General features: G+C 32.9%; 3 protein-coding genes across 7 annotated transcripts in view; 1 reads left to right on the top strand and 2 right to left on the bottom strand.

Annotated features, from left to right (window-relative positions):
- The first annotated feature begins 943 nt into the window (after nucleotides 1-943).
- The window catches only part of LOC126733494 (diacylglycerol kinase 1), a 390145-nt gene continuing 373262 nt past the window's right edge, over nucleotides 944-17826 (top strand). The window contains exon 1 of one of the 4 annotated variants that reach the window (XM_050436806.1): nucleotides 944-1032. The gene's annotated coding sequence lies outside the window, so the exon portion shown is untranslated. Of the gene's footprint in view, nucleotides 1033-4981; nucleotides 5396-17826 lie in introns of those variants that run through there. The other 3 variants (XM_050436805.1, XM_050436807.1, XM_050436809.1) reach the window with 3 other exon arrangements.
- LOC126733499 (uncharacterized) lies at nucleotides 3808-4625 on the bottom strand. The gene is made up of 3 exons (XM_050436823.1): nucleotides 4217-4625; nucleotides 3962-4096; nucleotides 3808-3902 (listed from the first exon to the last, which is right to left on the bottom strand). Exons 1-3 carry the CDS (start codon nucleotides 4445-4447, stop codon nucleotides 3846-3848), a joined length of 423 nt encoding a protein of 140 aa, XP_050292780.1. The 5' UTR covers nucleotides 4448-4625; the 3' UTR covers nucleotides 3808-3845.
- LOC126733498 (uncharacterized) lies at nucleotides 13868-16210 on the bottom strand. Of its 2 annotated transcripts, XM_050436821.1 has the most exons (6): nucleotides 15329-16210; nucleotides 14832-15213; nucleotides 14719-14778; nucleotides 14585-14659; nucleotides 14384-14482; nucleotides 13868-14326 (listed from the first exon to the last, which is right to left on the bottom strand). In XM_050436821.1, exons 3-6 carry the CDS (start codon nucleotides 14765-14767, stop codon nucleotides 14073-14075), a joined length of 477 nt encoding a protein of 158 aa, XP_050292778.1. In that variant the 5' UTR covers nucleotides 14768-14778; nucleotides 14832-15213; nucleotides 15329-16210; the 3' UTR covers nucleotides 13868-14072. The 2 variants fall into 2 exon arrangements, with proteins under 2 accessions (XP_050292778.1, XP_050292779.1); XM_050436822.1 differs by having other exon boundaries at nucleotides 14832-16210.

Raw genomic sequence — 17826 nt, 5'->3', positions numbered from 1 at the left:
CCCTATACAAATTTTCGGTAACTTTTATTAGTCTCTCCAGCACCGTCCAACATTCTGGCCCTAATTTTGCCACTTCGCATTTATTGGCGAAACGAACTGAAATCGACCAATTAAATTCGCCTGGGTGTCAAATCCTATACCGGAATGTTAAAATGCGTCCCGTACGCTTTTAGTCCGTTTATATTTTGAAAATAAATTATTACGATGCTTTTTCATTTTACGCAGGGCATCAGTAAACCAAGGAGAAGATGGTCTAATAACTCTTTTTTCAATTATTGGAGCATGACACTCGAAAAGTGCCAAAATCATTTCGGCAAGCAAAGAAACTTTTTGGTTAACATTTTCGCAGTCGAAAATTCGCCACCAAGGTAGGTTTATGAGATCTTGTTCAAAAATATTAATGTCGAAATGCTTGAACGCGGACATGTTAATGTTAAGAGTGCAGTAGATTAGTTGATGATCAGAATGATCGTGCATATCATGATGTTGGACCATGCCACTTATATATACAGTGACCGCCTAAAGTTCCGCATAAATTCGATTAGAGACATGATTTTTTGAGAAAACGCTCGGACCCGTCGATTTTTATTTGAAGTTACGCATTATTTCACATAAATTTTGTATACAGGGTGGAACAAAAAAAATATATGACGTCATCGGTCATTTTTTTAAATGAAATGCTATATTTTTATTGCATTTATGAAATTTAGGCCAAGCAAGTTTCGTATAACACACCTTATCTCAAAACTCAACTGTTTCCGAAATATTTACATTAAAATTACAAGAAAACAAATAAGTACGACTATTTACAAATTAAGGTAAAATCGAGGATAAAAATAATGTTATAAACACTGCCAATTGTTCCTATTTCCATGATTGCACTTGTAAAGAATCTCCGTTTTCAAATGTCACTGTCAGTTTGAATATTAATAGTTTTTGTTAGAATAAATTATGGGTAATTTATCGGAAAGCCAACGAATTGAAATTTTGATGATGCTAAGGTACGGAGATCGAGTGTGCACGCAAAAAGAAGTAAGTGAACTCTTTATTGCTAAATACCCAAATCATCCTATTTCTCAGTCAATAGTTAGTAGAATAGAGCACAAATTCATAACTTCAGGTCATGTTAGGGATTTGCCAAGATCAGGTCGTCCAAAAATTTCTAAAGAAACAAAATTAAACGTTCTGCTCTCCGTCAAAGAAAATCCAAACAATGCAACTTCACAAATTTCAGTTGATAATAATATAGCCGGAACGTCAGTAAGACGCATCTTAAAAGCAAATGAATACCACTCTTATAAAATTGGACTAATACACGAATTAAATGAGGACGATCCTGATCGAATAAACCAATTTTGCGTGCAAATGATAAACATTTGCAATAATAACCGTCAGTTTGTGTTATGAGTTTTGTTTTCGGATGAAGCAACTTTTTGTTTAAACGGTGTCGTAAATCGGCAAAATTGTCGGTACTGGTCAGTGTCAAATCCACACTGGGCAACTGAGGCTCATACACAGTACCGTAAATCTATTAATGTTTGGGCTGGTATCGTGGAAAATAAAGTAATAGGGCCATACTCTTTCGTGTTCCCAGGAAGATGATAGGACGAAGAGGGCCAATAGAGTGGCCGACCAGGTCACCAGAACTAAATCCCTGCGACTATTTTCTATGGGGGTACCTGAAAAGTAAAGTTTATATTGAGAAGCAAAACAACGTAGAAGATTTGAAAAATAGAATTAGATATGAAATTAGACGTATATCACCTGAAATAATTGATAGTGTTTTACATGCATGAGTTTGGAAACCGTCTTGCTTTCTGCCAAGAAATAAATGGGGATCAGTTTGAACACTTGATACATTAATAAGAGTTCTGACAGTTTATAACATTTTATCCTCCATTTTATCTTAATTTGTAAATAGACGTACTTACTTGCTTTCTTGTTGGTTAAGTGTAAATATTTCTGAAATAGTTGAGTTTTGAGATAAGGTGTGTTATACGAAACTTGCTTGGAATTTCGCCTATATTTCATAAATGCAATAAAAAATATATCATTCCATTTTAAAAAATGACCGATGACGTCATATCTTTTTTTTGTTCCACCTTGTATACAAAAATTTATGTGAAATAATGCCCAACTTAAAATAAAAATCGACGGGTCCGAGCGTTTTCTCAAAAAATCATGTCTCTAATTTTTATAGAATTTATGCGGAACTTTAGGCGGTCACTGTATATTATATACCGTCATCTGACAAGATGATAAGGTCGATCAAGCTAACCTTGTCTCGAGCATAGAACAATATAATAAGGGGAAAGGTCTCGAGATTATCTGGTGGGATTTAATACAACCTGGGCCCTGTAACACAACCACTACAAGTTATACAATTGTAAAAATATTTTCTACACTTGTAATTTTTCCGTAACAGAACAATCTTGTAATTACCTGTGCGGCTCTAGTAATTACGGAAGATTTTTTACATATGTAGACATATTCTATAACACAATTTCAGCACTTGTATATTTGTGTTAAAGTATTTCCCACAATTGTAAAGAATGTTCTACCCATTTATATCAGTGGGTAAATTCGGTAAACGCAGTATTTTAATATCAACTTTCTCACTGTGAACATTAGTTTTCGTTCTCGGTATGTGGTCAAGTGACTCGGAAAGTGACAATGAAGGTGCCCCCCACAGGGAATACCGATCGGGATATTGGAGCCGCGCTAAATAATAACACAATTCGGTGGTATGGATTGACTCCACAGCAGAAGATATTAATTGCTCTACATTGGCTAGGAAATGGAGGTCAGTATCATGGTGTTTGCGATATGCATGGAGTTTCAAAAATAACTGTGTGCCGATACGTACATGACACTGTTAATGCGGTAAATGATATAAAATTTGATGAAATCGTGTCATGGCCACATAGTACATTGGATATTATTCAAAGATTTCATGGCATCGCCGGTTTTCCCGAAGTATGTGGTGCTGTCGATGGAACACTGATAAATATAGATGCCCCGACTATAGACGAGCCAGCCTTTGTAGATCGCCATGGTAAACATTCAATTAATTGCATGGCTGTTTGTGGTCCTGACCTAAAATTTTAATATGTTAGTGCTAACTGGCCCGGTAGCGTTCATGACGCAAGAGTACTTCGTAACAGTAATTTATTTCGAAGAATGGAAAATGGTTGGAGACCCCATCCTAATTCGGTGATTCTGGGAGACTCAGCTTATCCGCTAAAACAATGGTTGATTCCACCAACATATGAAATTCCACTAAATCAAGCCCAACAGGATTTCATGAGAGCTCACAAACGAACAAGAAGAGTAATAGAAAATACGTTTGGGATTTTAAAAGAAAAATTTCCTTGTTTGAACTATCTACGCGTGAGCCCTGTTTTTGCTGCGAATGTTTTCAAATGCTGTGCCACCTTATGCAACATTTCAAAAGATGACAATTCTTCTGTTGAAGCGCAAGCTAGATTAGGCGAACTGATTAATTATTTTAACAGAAACAACAGACTCTAGTAGTAAAATATGTATATAGGGTGCTCTAAAATTTATTAAAAACGTGTTTCATTTCTATACTAAAGTTCAAAAATATACATATCTACAAAATAAAGACGAAAATATTTATTTCATTTATTAACAACTTTTATTAACGAAGGATTTAAACTATATCTAAACTATAGGTACTAGATAAATTATTATAAAGATAAATAGGTCTTGCCGTTTTCTGATTGGAAGTTATTTTGGAACTGCGAGGTAAATTCAGAAAACGGTAACCCGAGGTCCCCAGCTTGGTTTATAGTTTTGTAATTTTATATGTTCAATTTGTAGTTTCAGCTTTTCATTTTTATCGTCACTTTCACCCGTGCTTTCGACAACTTTTCTCTTTCCTACAATTGAAAAGTGTTTCATTTGGTACAGGCGTTTCTGTTGATTGAGTCTGGGCTACCTCGAATGACTCAGAGACTCCAAGTCCACAAATAATTGGAGATTTCTTTCCAACAATATCCAAAATCATCTTATCTATTTCCGTTAACATGTCTTTCCCACAAGTCCCTGTTTTTTTCGCGTTGTCTATTTTAGGCTAAAATGCGAAATAGCATATTATGTCATTGTGTATATTTTATCTATAATTGGTTTAGTACCTAATGTCAAAATTACTTGTAAATAAATTATGTTGATTGCTCAATAACGAAAGACTCACCATTGCAGATTTCTTCAAATTCTGCCAGACAGTATCTCTTACGTAGGTCCAATCCTTCTCTACTGAAACTAAGCATATACTTTGGGCTACTTGGGTTATTTCCTTCCATTTCTCGACTTTGTCTTGCTTTTTAAGTCTATCTGAGAAAGCACCAAATAGAATTTCCTTGTTTTCTTTAATTTTTGTCAAAAACTGCATTTTTATTTCGAAAATAATTTGTTTAGACGACATTTTTACTAACCGAAATCAGCCTTCTCACCGTATCGCTTATACGAACGAACAAACTAACAAACAACCCATAACTTTTAATCCTAAACAGCTTAAACTCGTTTTAACAAGTCTGTTATACATATGTATAACGCGTAGTCCTACAATTGTAAAAAAATTACAATTGTAGTTGTTTCTGATGTGTTACTGAATTCATTACGACTTGTAGGTACGGTAAATTAATTGTAACTTGTAAACTTGTAACAATTGTAGTGTTTGTGTTATAGCGCCCTGCTTGCAGTTGAACGCATCAAGGGATTGTCAAACTTGTTAGTAACATTAGTATGTCTTAGCAGGTTAATATTGATATCACCCATTCTAATATACTACAAAATATTTTTTTTATTATTAAGGAATTATTTTTATGAGTGTATTACTTCACTAGGCCCATACCAGTGTTGCCATCAGCACTCAACGAAAAAACTTGTCGCTGACAATTTTTCTCCTGACAACTCTGCAATTTGCTTATTACGCCCCCTACCACCCGCGAAACTTACCAGACGACAACAAATATCGACTCTTCCGGCATTACTAATCCGTTTCGAACAGATGGCGCCACGTGACGTCATAACCCGGGCCGTTACCATGGCGACGCCAGCATCCGCGGTTGTGCGTCGCGACGACCGACGACGCCGATCCGGCGCTCAGTCAGTGTCGTCCGCGACTCGTTCGTGTCAGCCGGCCGTAATACCGTTTCGCGATATCCTTCCACATAATTATTATTATTATTATTAATTAGAATAAATTAATTTATATACGGACATTAATTAATAATCCATAGGCTTTTATTTATTTATGTCTAATTATTATGTAAGTGTGATATCACAAAGGTATTTTGTGGAGTGAAGGCGCACAGATGGTCGTTATAATAGTATGGGAGCCCCGCAAGAGAGATAACACAATATGACGGAGGTAATTTAATTTATAATTAAAATTTTATTGCTGTTGTGTGGTTTTTATTACTGTATGTGTGTTGGTGTTAGGATTACGATTTAATGTTGGATTAAGGACGTTTTTAACGCTATTCAAGGCTGATTTTTAATTAAGAAAAATGCTCCTATTTTCGTAATAAAACTATATAATATAAATAATATGGATGATGATGAAGATAGTGATAGTCTTTTATTTGATTCTATAACCCTTCATAAGGATGGGCATTAGGCAACTATCTAAGAATAATGCTGTAATGATTTTAATGCATAATCTCCAAGAGAAAAAGCAAAAAATTCATTCTCCTTTAATATAAAAGGCTTACATTTCACGTAAAGGGTTACATATACAATGTTTAGAAAAATTGTGGTCAATGAATTTTGTGTCATATTAGCCAAAGAAATTTATTAATCAATTGTTTGTTTGGGCGAACACTGGTTTTTACTGCATGCCCTATTTCTGCTTCCGTAGGAGCAAAGTGCCTCATTATTAATTCATAAATTATCATAAATATAGGATCACTCTTTATCTTTTTTTTATGTCGAACAAAATTATAAAGCAGGTCCTGTATCACCTCAAATACAATAGGAAAATTCGGCACAGTGGTTAAGGGTTCATTAGTATGATAATCCCGTGCAGTCAGTTTAAAGGATTTGCCAAAGAGATATGGGTCTTACAGTTTTTTTTATTAGGTTAAATGATTTTGTATTAGGAAAAATTTATACATTCGGTAATATACAGGGTGATTCATTAATATTGCACGAAAATGAAATGCCGGTTTTTTTGGGTTAAATTATGACGAAAAGTTCCTATAAACATATGTCCGAAAGTGCTTCGTTTCCGAGATACAGGGTGTTCAAATTTTCTTAAAAAATCGATTTTTTATTAATATCTAAGAAATGCCTTTGCTGTTTGCAATGTCATTCACACCATTTCTGGATATCTTAATGATGTATCTTTTTGACATATGACAGTTGATTTGTTATTCCAGGGACGTGCCCACGGGGTAAGCGGGTTAGGTTTTTTGTACAAAAAATAGCACCTAGTAGATTTTTTGAACCTCCTGTACATTTTTTGGATGACGCAACTAAAGATGAAATTGTTTCAACTCTTGGGTGTTTTTCGTATCTCCCTCCGTTTTCGATAAAAAAATTAAGAATTGCTTTTTTGCATCCCTCTGTAAAAATACAAGTAAATGCTTTTAAATCACGCGAAAGCAAAGAAATAATTTTCTTCCTAAAATGTAATACTTACCTATTCATAGTGTCGAATATCAAGTACAGCATTAACAACTGCTGATCTAAAAAATACTGCGGAATGTTGAAATTGTAAATACGTATTAAACAAAATTTAGTAAATACTATTATCGTTTTAGTTTTTGTCGCATTCTTTTCGTTGCTTTGAAAATGCAATAAATAAAATACCAGTTCATTTAACATTACTAGGTGTGGCTCAGTGATAAGGTGTTGTTTTTTTCCTGTCAAGTAGACAATTTCCTCATTTTTGTCTAAAATGAAGTACACTTATAGTGAAATGTGCGATATGCACTTTGTGTATGGTCTTGCTAATGGTAATTCACAAGCAGCGAGGCGTATTTACGCGGACAAATACCCTAACCGAGTACTTCCTCATAGTCAAATGTTTACTCGCCTCCATCAACGTCTCAGAGAAAGTGGAAGTTTTAAAAAACTTACAGTCGACAATGGACGACCCCGCACAGTTGCAACCGCAGAAGCTGAAGAAGCAGTGCTCCACGAAATGGAGGATAATCCTTCAACGAGTACAAGACAGATTGCTGCCACTTTAAACATTAGTCAGCCAACAGTGTTTAGAATACTGAAAAATCAGCTTTTGTACCCGTATCACATCCAGCGGGTACAAGCACTTTTGCCAGACGACTATCCTCATAGAGTGGCTTTCTGTCGATGGTTACAACAAAACATTGTAGAAAATCCTCCTTTTTTTTCAAAAATACTTTTCACGGACGAAGCTAATTTCTCCAGGAATTCGATAATGAATTTCCATAATAATCACATTTGGGCAGATGAAAATCCACATGGAATAAGTGAAAGTCGCCATCAACACCAATTTTCACTGAATGTTTGGGTTGGAATCATTGAAGACCACTTAATTGGTCCTTTCTTTTTGCAACAAAGGTTAAGTGGAGAAGTGTATCGGCGTTTTCTTCAAGAGGAGTTGCCAACACTATTAGAAAACGTCCCGCTTGACTTAAGGTACCAAATGTTTTTCATGCATGATGGCGCTCCGGCACATTTCAGCTTAATTGCTCGACAGTATTTAGATAGAGTATATCCCAATCGTTGGATAGGTCGTGGAGGTATATAACCCTGGCCTGCGCGATCTCCCGATCTAAATCCAATAGACTTTTTCCTCTGGGGCCACCTCAAGCAATTAGTTTATACCACCCCCATCGAAAATGTTGAAGAATTAAGAAATCGTATTATTGCAAATTGCGATACTATTCGAAACACGCCAGGGATCTTTGAACGTGTTCGCCAGTCAATGCGTCGCAGGACAGACGCATGCATTGCAGTTGGAGGAACTCATTTTGAACAACTCTTATAGCGGACGTTTCTTAGTCCATAGCTTTTCATTACCTTCATCAATTTACTAATGTTTATTCTAAGAATTTAATTAATGTACCTAAGTTTAATTAAAACTATTTTTCAACAGGTAGTACAGTTAATGTCATGTCAAAATTCCAAATTACCGTATTTACTATTCTTCACCCTGTAAATCGATAAGTAGGCATTTTATTATGTTTATTCAAGTTTTTTCAAACGTTTGCATTAAACTAATTTTTTTATCGAAAACGGAGGGAGATACGAAAAACACCCAAGAGTTGAAACAATTCCATCTTTAGTTGCGTCATCCAAAAAATGTACAGAAGGTTCAAAAAATCTACTAGGTGCTATTTTTTGTACAAAAAACCTAACCCGCTTACCCCGTGGGCACGTCCCTGGAATAACAAATCAACTGTCATATGTCAAAAAGATACATCATTAAGATATCCAGAAATGGTGTGAATGACATTGCAAACAGCAAAGGCATTTCTTAGATATTAATAAAAAATCGATTTTTTAAGAAAATTTGAACACCCTGTATCTCGGAAACGAAGCACTTTCGGACATATGTTTATAGGAACTTTTCGTCATAATTTAACCCAAAAAAACCGGCATTTCATTTTCGTGCAATATTAATGAATCACCCTGTATAGGTACAATAAATCGCGATAGGTGCAATGATTAAAATTATAAATAAAATTTGTTTTTATATAATTGCACTTTAGTTTAATAATAATAGGACTCATTGTAATAATTTAGAAATCGGTTTGACATTGTTTTTTGCATAACTACCTTAGTAAATGTAACTATATCAATATATTTCCATGCAGTGATAAAATTTTGATTTACATAGTAATAAAATAGCGCCCCTCAAATTGATTGATATTTAATATTGGTTAAAAGCAGGAAATAAAACCATAAGTTTAGAAAAATAATTTATTGAATTTTTAGTTGTTTCATCACATAAATATTACCTACAATAGAAAATATATACATATTATTATATACAGTGTCAATTTGAAAACTGTCAATGCAAATATTTCTGAAACTAAAAAAGTTAGAAAAGCACACTTTGGTACAACTGTTATACAGGTAGGGGAAACTACAACCACCATATTTTGGTTATAGGGTGAGTCCCAACCAGTGTTGCTAGATGTCATAAAGAGAATAATCGCATAGCCTGTTTAAAATTATCGTACATTATCGTACTGAACGTCGATATTTATGCCTTCGAAAGTTTAAGGGGAAAAAAATTCTGAAAATATTCTTAAATGTATTTATTTCCTAAATATTACAAGATTTGAATTAAAATTTGATTAACATTCATCAAAAATTATATCATCGTCTTTAGATTCTGCGTTAGTTTCTTTCTCTTTTGTCGCAGCTTTGATTAAATCTAAAACAGTTTTGTTCTATATGAACTTTCTGAGAAGATAACATATGACCATTTAACGTATCCGTTATTATTCTATTTTTTGCCTTAATTTTTATTAAATTCACCTTTGAAAATTGCCTTTCACAACTGGCACTTGGAATGCGGTAGTGACAGCACATTTAGGGCCGGTTGTATAAACACTTTGAACTGTAGTTTATTGTTGAACTGCAGTTCAAAGTAAAAAAGTTGTTGTATCAATAATATTTAACACTGATCTAAGTTCAAATTCGAAGTTCAAGTGAACGCCCACTTGCCGCCGTTCAAGAAGCCGAACTTTCGTTCAAGTGATTTTCTAACCTCACATTCACAAGTTTTGTGCTTTGTCTATCTCCTTCTCATTATTATTGGGTTTATAAAAATGAATGAATTTAACGACGAAGTTATTACTGATGATGAAGATTTTTTGGGTCTTGTGAGTGCTGTAATCTTAGAACATTGAAAGGCTAGAAGTAGCATACCGTGGAACTATGGGCAGGTTTGTTTGCTTGCAACATCTCTGATGCAATGATGCCAAATGCTCATAGAGAAATGGAAAAAATCACTTTATAATATCATAAAAATTTTCAGTTATTTCCGAAAGCTCACAACAATACTACTGCTCCCCTTTAATAAAATATCAAGCATTTTTTTAAAGAAATTTGATAAGATACTCTATATCAAAGTCAATATACGTTAAATAAATGAAAATAAAGTACGAAGCAACGAGAAAACGGTAATGGTATCGCAACGCCGCTCGATCGCATTGTTGATGCCACCGTTACAAGCACTCTCTACCAGTGACGTCGTCAACAAATATTTACCTGATAAATTTTTATTAATTATTATAGAGTTTGAGTATAAGTAATATTACCATTTACGAGCTATTTATGTGTTTTTTAACGGACTTCGTTAGAGGAAGGTCCTAATAAAAGGCAGCATTTTTGTCAAAGCATTTTTATGGAAATTAAATATTTTATTAATATAATATTATAGATTTCTTAATAAATCATGTTTTAAGACACAAATTTTTATTATTTTGCATAATTTTATAGTTATTGTTATATTGGACAAAACTCAGTTTTACATCACTTACTTTATATCACATAATATATACTTCTATGGTGCTGACTTTTTCAAAGGGACAGTATTGCTTCAGCGGAAAGAGTTAACACTACAAGGATGTTCAAATTGTGAAGGAGTTGCAGGTTTTTTATAGGTTATAAGATTTTTATTATGAGTATTTAGCCTGTACAATGGTTTTGAGACATTTAACAGTGACCTATATAATACCTAATACCAATTATTATATGATATTAATTTATACTAAAAAACAAAGCTTACCTGAGAATAAAGACTATGTACAATAAATTAGATTAGATAGTTTATTAGTAGTAATATACAAGCAAGTACTTTTACAAGTCAAATAAAATATGTAGTATGTTGGGCTTTTTCGAAAATTATGTTATTATTTCTTAAGTATTTTAATAATGACTTGAGAAATCTAATTCAATTTCTTTGGCGCAAATTTGTTTGTTGCAATTTTCGAATTTTAATTTTGTTTTTGTTCTTTATTTTTTTTCCATAATTTGGTGACAAGTGATTTAGCTTTTGAAACGGTAGAATCATCAGTGCTTAGGTCCTCAGGATATCATTTTGATTTTACCCTAGAATAATATACACAAAAATACAGTATTAATTAAAAAGAAAAATAAAAAATTAAAAAAATATATTATGATAAACCAATTGATCAATAAAATGCATGTTATTATAAAGAATCTTTGTAAAATCATACATTTGATTAATTGCATTTAATTAAACAAATATAACACAATAAAATACTATATCACTTTTAAATAAGATATAGAACAGGATGATACATGGAATAAAACTAGTAGTCTATTTTGAGTGTATTTTTACCTTTTCCTTGGCAGAGTCAGGGAATGTGTAGCAGTTAAACAAAAACGGCTTGGATGAGAAATAGTAATTGTTGACCTAGACCCCATGGTAACTATTAATCTCAGATGCAGTTATTGTTGATGATGAATGATCAGATCTGTAATTATACAAAATTTGGTGTATCAAGAATATTAATCTATTTTAATTATCCATACTTGTCTATATTAGCTTCACTGTTTGTACTATATAGCATTTTGGAAGCTAAAGAAGTTTTTGCACTCTTCAGGAAAACTACCCCTGCAGCTTTAAAGGGTAAATCACTTGGTAAATTAACTGAATTATCGGCTGCTGTGTTTTTAACCAGTGCATCAGAAATCCTAGTAAAAAATAGTTTTACACACATACCTAATTTAATAAGTATTAAGTATAAATAAAGCTTATATGAGTAACCCTAATACTTTTTGTGACGATTTTTTTATACTAGAAAAATATATTTAAAAAAAAATTACCTTTGAGGTAGAGCTGATTTTTTAAATAAAGTCTGGCTACTGATAATATTATCTTCCTTTTATAAGAAATCACTTCTAAGGATGTGATCTGAACAAACAAATATGTTCTTTTTAATTGTGTTGATTTCCATTAATAAAATCCATTGTTCCCTGTGGGCATATATTAGGCAATCTATAATAAGTATTTGATATTTAATCAAAAAGCAAAAAAAATTACAGTAATAAATTAATGTGTGGTACCAATTACTATATGTATTATTGTAAGTTGCAATATGGTAAAACAAACAAAAAATTATCGACCAAATTTTAGGGAAAGACAAAATTAACTTTATACATAGATATCAATATCTAAATAAATTTCAAAATTCTTTAAAGGCAATAAAAAATTAGTAATTTCATCTATCTACCTAATATCTATATTAAAAAAACATAACTATATAGGTACATTTAAAAATATAAATATTTTGGTATTTTACGCACACTTTCACATTCAAGTTTTTATTAGGTTTATATCTATAAGATCCCCTATTCTACGTTTATGATGATGGTAACCCTATGATGTGATGTTATGAAAGTATCGGTACTTACTTGTGAAAAGATCGGCTGGAATCACATTTTTATCATGATGCGGCATAAACGACACAAGTTTTTGCCATCCTAGCAATTTAAAAAAACACTAAAATGTGGCCTTTTTCCTTTTTAAACCAAAAATGAATGAAAATACACGAATCCCGAAAATAAACAAAGAGGCCGTTTGACAGATGACACTACGCGTATGGCTCAGGCGCTTAAGCTCCGGTGTTGTCGCTTCAAATTTTTTAGAAGCAGTTTTAGGGATAAGAATGTTAATAATTTTGTTTTTTTTTTTTGCTTAAGGATATTATATTTATTCTTAAAATAGGTTAATTGTAGTATTTATTCTTTTTATTTTAAATTTTCCTATAAAATACAACACAAATAAGTTAAATTAACGTTATAATGGTTGTTAAAATATAGCTAAAAATTTCCTCCGTTGGAAATTTGCGTCGACTTGACAACAGAGAATCGGCAAATATGTTTGTAAACAAAACACCCCTCTTGCCCCTGTGCACATGTTGGACAGAAGGAAAAATTAGTATGTTTTTATTTATTTTACTACGTATTTTAATATAGGTACTTATTATATTTTTAAGGAATCACGCTCTATCGGCTTCAGAAATGGTTCTCCTAACTTTAAGGTTTTTTGCAACAGGGTGCATTTTGCAAGCAGATGGAGATTTTTCTGGTGTAGACAAATCTACAGCAAGCAGAGTTATTAATAAAGTGTCCCGGGCAATTGCACATATGCATGAAACCTATATATCACTACCCGATGAAGAAATAAATAATGTTCGACAGGGTTTTTTCAACATTAGCAGATTCCCAAGATGTATTGGGGATTTGGATTGTACCCACGTAAAAATCCAATCTCCTGGTGGAGAAGAACCAGAAAATTTTAGAAACCGAAAAGGTTATTTTTCTTTTAGTATACAAGCAATATGCGACTCACAACTAAAAATTTGGGACATTGTGTGCAGATGGCCTGAGTCTGCTCATGACGCAAATATATTTAGGAACTCAATAGTACGAGCTCGATTTGAAAATGGTGATTTTGTCGAAAATTTATTAGTGGGTGATAGTGGATATGGTAACAAACCATACCTGATTACACCACTTTCTAACCCAACCACTCCTGTAGAACATTTATTCAACGAAGCACAAATAAGAACGAGAAACCCAATAGAGAGATGCTTTGGTGTATTAAAACGTCGATTCCCAATATTAGCATTAGGAATTAAATTAAATGTGCAAAAAGTGGAAGCAATAGTTGTCTCATGTGCAGTGCTTCATAATATTGCATGCATGTTGAGAGATGACGTTCCCCTTGTAAATGAAAAAGTTGAAGCGGCTCTTGAATTAGGAAATATCCTTATACCTGTGGTACAACCAGGTGTTGAGAATATAGCCCTTAATAATGTGGTTCGGCAAGCTTTGATAACAGAGTATTTTCAGCCTTTGTTAGATAATGTAGCACATGAGTAGAACTCAAAATTGCAATAAAAACTTTTTTTTACGGTTTTTATTACTTTGACACCCACCACAAAAACATTTTTAATTTTGCATTTCCACACATAAAATTAACAAGAATTGGTTAAATTTTAAAAACATTTTTTTATTTCATAAATAAAATACAACTTATTTTACAAATACATATTTTTAAATTATAAAAACAGACATCATTTATCAGCAGATAGCAGCTGATCTTTTTTCAGTTGAAGGATCTCCAGCTCTAGTTCAGCTTTTTTAGCTTGAATAAGAATTCTTTTATCACTCTCCTTTGTTTCTAGTGCCATTTGATATTTGTGGCGTTCCTTCATGATTTCTACCCTCAAAAGATGTTCTTTTTCAAGGTATTCTGTCTCCTTGGAGACTAATTCAGCTTTATTTGCAGCCCAGGAAATAATTTTATTTGACAGAATATTTTTATTTTCTTAAAATTAAAATAAATTTAAATAATTTGAAATATAATAATTATTACAAAATTTACCCTTATTAGCACAAGCCTTCTTCAAAACGGTTTTCAATGGCTTCGATTTTGGAGTGCGAAGCTTTTCTGGGGTTATTTTGCAGTTGGTAGGCAAAGCAGCTAAAATAAGAATAGTCAGAATAGAAGAAAGTGTCATCTAAACATATTGTTTATTAATACTAATAATTGAAACATAAGTATAGGGATAGCGTTTACCTATACCTGATAATAAACTATCTTCCTCATTAGAATCTTTGCCATATTCCTCCATTTGCTCTATGTCTTCATTAGGTAACTCTATTGAAAAAACAATCATTGATAGACGCTATTAATTAAAAACAACGATAAAGTCTTACCTAAATCAGAAATATTAAAACGAGATCCCTCAGGAGTTTCCATCTGCATGTTGCCATATTCTGAAACAAATACAACTTTTAATTGAATTATTATTAATTTTTCTAAAACTTACTACTATGTCCATCAAATTCTGAATCAAAGCCTGAGTACCTATAATTTCTTTAACTTGTTTGTCGATATTGTCAGTTATCTTAGGTTTTACAGGCCCTCCTCCAGTTCCTCGTAGGTATATTTTTTCATCAGCAAATTTTTGTTTTGACCTTTTTTTTTGATTTTCATACTTGCCACGAAGAACTTTTGCATCTCTGAAAGGCTCTCCACAAATGCTATTAAATTCATTTGATAGACGCTCCCAAGCTTTCTGCTTTAAATCGTTGTTCATTTTGTCAGCCTTTCGACATTCAATTGTGCCCTTATATTTTAGTACAAGGCTCATTAACAGTTCTTTTCTTACAAGAACCCATTTATAAAATATTCCACCACCAAACAAGAATCTACAAATAATAAATACAAAAACTAAACACTGTACCCAATAAAAAAAAAGCAACACCTACTACAATAAAATTCGAAAGTATTTAACGGCTTGCAAAAATATCAATTTGTACTTACCTATAGGTATATAAAATCAAGTTTAATTAGTAGTACCAGCCACACCAAGTAGAAAATACACTTTTTATAAACTTTTACTGCTTTTACTTTTTTTTACTTGCAAGCAACCCAGCCCGCCAAATCAAACAAAAACAAAACAAACCTCTCCTTTTAGGTTATGTTAAATGTCAAAAATAAAAAAAAACCAAAAGTAACTAAATATTTGTAGTGCCAAGTTAAACTAACCTCAGTTCAGCTGAACTAAAGTTCAGTTTACATTGAACAACAGAATATCGAATGAACGCAGTTCACATTTTGATCGGCGTTCCGTTGAACCTAAGATCAAAATTGATTTATACAACCGGCCCTAAGTGTTAACTTGGACAAATCGGGGAATATGAATTCTCTACTAAAGTCTTTTACCTGACTTAGTTTATAAAAAAACTCATCAACTTCCGTGGATTCTGGTAGATCTTCGTAAATTTGTAATTTTCTCCACTGGTCATCAATTTTTTGTAGTTGATGTGTGTTTTGATGTTTTCACAAATTGAGATAAAGATTTCATCAGCGGTAAAAGTGTGGTCTCATTGCCCTTTTTGATACTATCTAAAGTTAAGATGGGCAACTTACTTAGCACAGGATCTTCGAAATTATACCGTTTTTTTATTTCTAGACAAGCAGTAATTAAAAAATTACGACAGCGTTTAAGAAAATCAATTTTAGCAGGTTCCTCTAAAGAATCTATATTCTGAAGAACCCCAATACCCAAATACATATTTGTTATTCGAAGGAAATGTGCATCATCAGTTGGGTCAATTTTACCAATGTCTGTTTTATTGATATAGTTTTGTTCCATAAAAGCTGATAAAAAATCTTAACCATCTTACTGTGTAAATTTAAAATTACCACTTTTTCACTCTGAAAAATATTTGTTAAGGTCGACAAACTTCCTGTCGGTCCTGCCTGTCGCTTAGCGCTGTTTTTAAAAAAACCGTAAATATTTCTGGCCAAGTCTTCACACATTCGGGGTAAATTTTTACACGCTTCACCTGCGCATAAATGTAAAGAATGGCATACACATTTCTGAAGCATTAATCCCGGGATATCGTTAGCTAATTTGCTCGCCACGGAGTTTTTACTACCAAACATGGTATTACAGCCGTCCGATGCAAAACCAATCATATTTTTAAGAATACCATTTTGCGATAGGAGTGTTATTATTTCCTCATATAGCCTCTGACTAGTAGCACCTTGATCCGCTTTCTCAGGTTCATCCCCAGAGAAAATTTGCAAGTTTCCAGAAAAGAGTATCAACTTTACAGATTTTAGGATGGAAAAATCTTACGCATATACATAAAGTTTTAACTGATGAAATGTCAGTAGATTCATCAATAACACTGCACAACAAATCGAAGGTTATTTTATGTTGACTGAAATATTTTTATTGTTGTTTACTAATTCGAGGCATCTGATTTCGAATCTGTCGTCAGTTTTACTCTAACAGCTCGAGTTGTTTAGATATAGCTACGTTCTTCTCATTTATCTTTATTTTTGGTTTTTTATTTATTATAGTCGCGTTTTAGATAAATTATTGTAATTTTCATCATGACTTCGCTAAGAAGGGTCTGCATTAACGATCCGAATTGTTTTTGTTATATTTGTGGTGGATATGTTTTTCAAAAATTTTGATTGAATATGTCAGACTTTGTGAAACGAGCGTATTTAGAGTATTTTGGTTTTCGTTTGGAAACAGATAACAAGTGCTGGGTGCCCAATATTGTTTGCAAAATTTGTGTTGAAGAATTACGTTTATGGGCCACTAAGAAGAGACTCTCTTTTAAATTCCAATCCCCAATGATTTGGCGTGAACCTTTAGATCATCACGATGACTGCTATTTTTGCGTTGTTAATATAAAAGGAATTAACAAGACGAACCGCTCCAAATGGATTTACCCCACATCAACATCAGCTGTGAGGCCTGTAAGGAGCTCAAAAGATACATCTTTACCATTACCATCTACATCTACAGAAAGTTCTGATGAATTGAATGAACTGAGTAGCATGAGCGATGACGAGTTTGTTCTAGAAAATCTCTTTGAACCAAAACCATTCGATCAAAGTGCACTTGATGATTTAATTAGAGACCTTGGACTATCCAAAACTTCGTCTGAATTATTGGCCTCCAGATTAATAGAGAGAAATCTTTTAATTAAAGAAACTAAAGTTTCTTATTACCGCACTCGAGAAAAAGACTTACTTCCCTTTTTCGCTAAGGAGGATAATTTTGTATTCTGTACTAATATTTCTGGTTTAATGACTGCCATGGGCTTGCAGAAATATGAACCAATCGATTGGCGTTTATTTATTGACTCGTCAAAACGGAGTTTGAAGTGTGTACTATTATTGCACAACGGAAATAAACTAGGCTCCATACCAATAGCACATTCAACTAAAGTTAAGGAAGAATACCCCACAATAGCACTGGTCATGAACAAAATCAAATATAACAATCATAAATG

Source organism: Anthonomus grandis, chromosome 2 (assembly GCF_022605725.1).
Source record: "Anthonomus grandis grandis chromosome 2, icAntGran1.3, whole genome shotgun sequence".
NCBI lineage: Eukaryota > Metazoa > Arthropoda > Insecta > Coleoptera > Curculionidae > Anthonomus > Anthonomus grandis.
The sequence above is the reverse complement of the archived record's forward strand: the minus strand, read 5'-3'. Positions and strand labels throughout refer to the sequence as shown.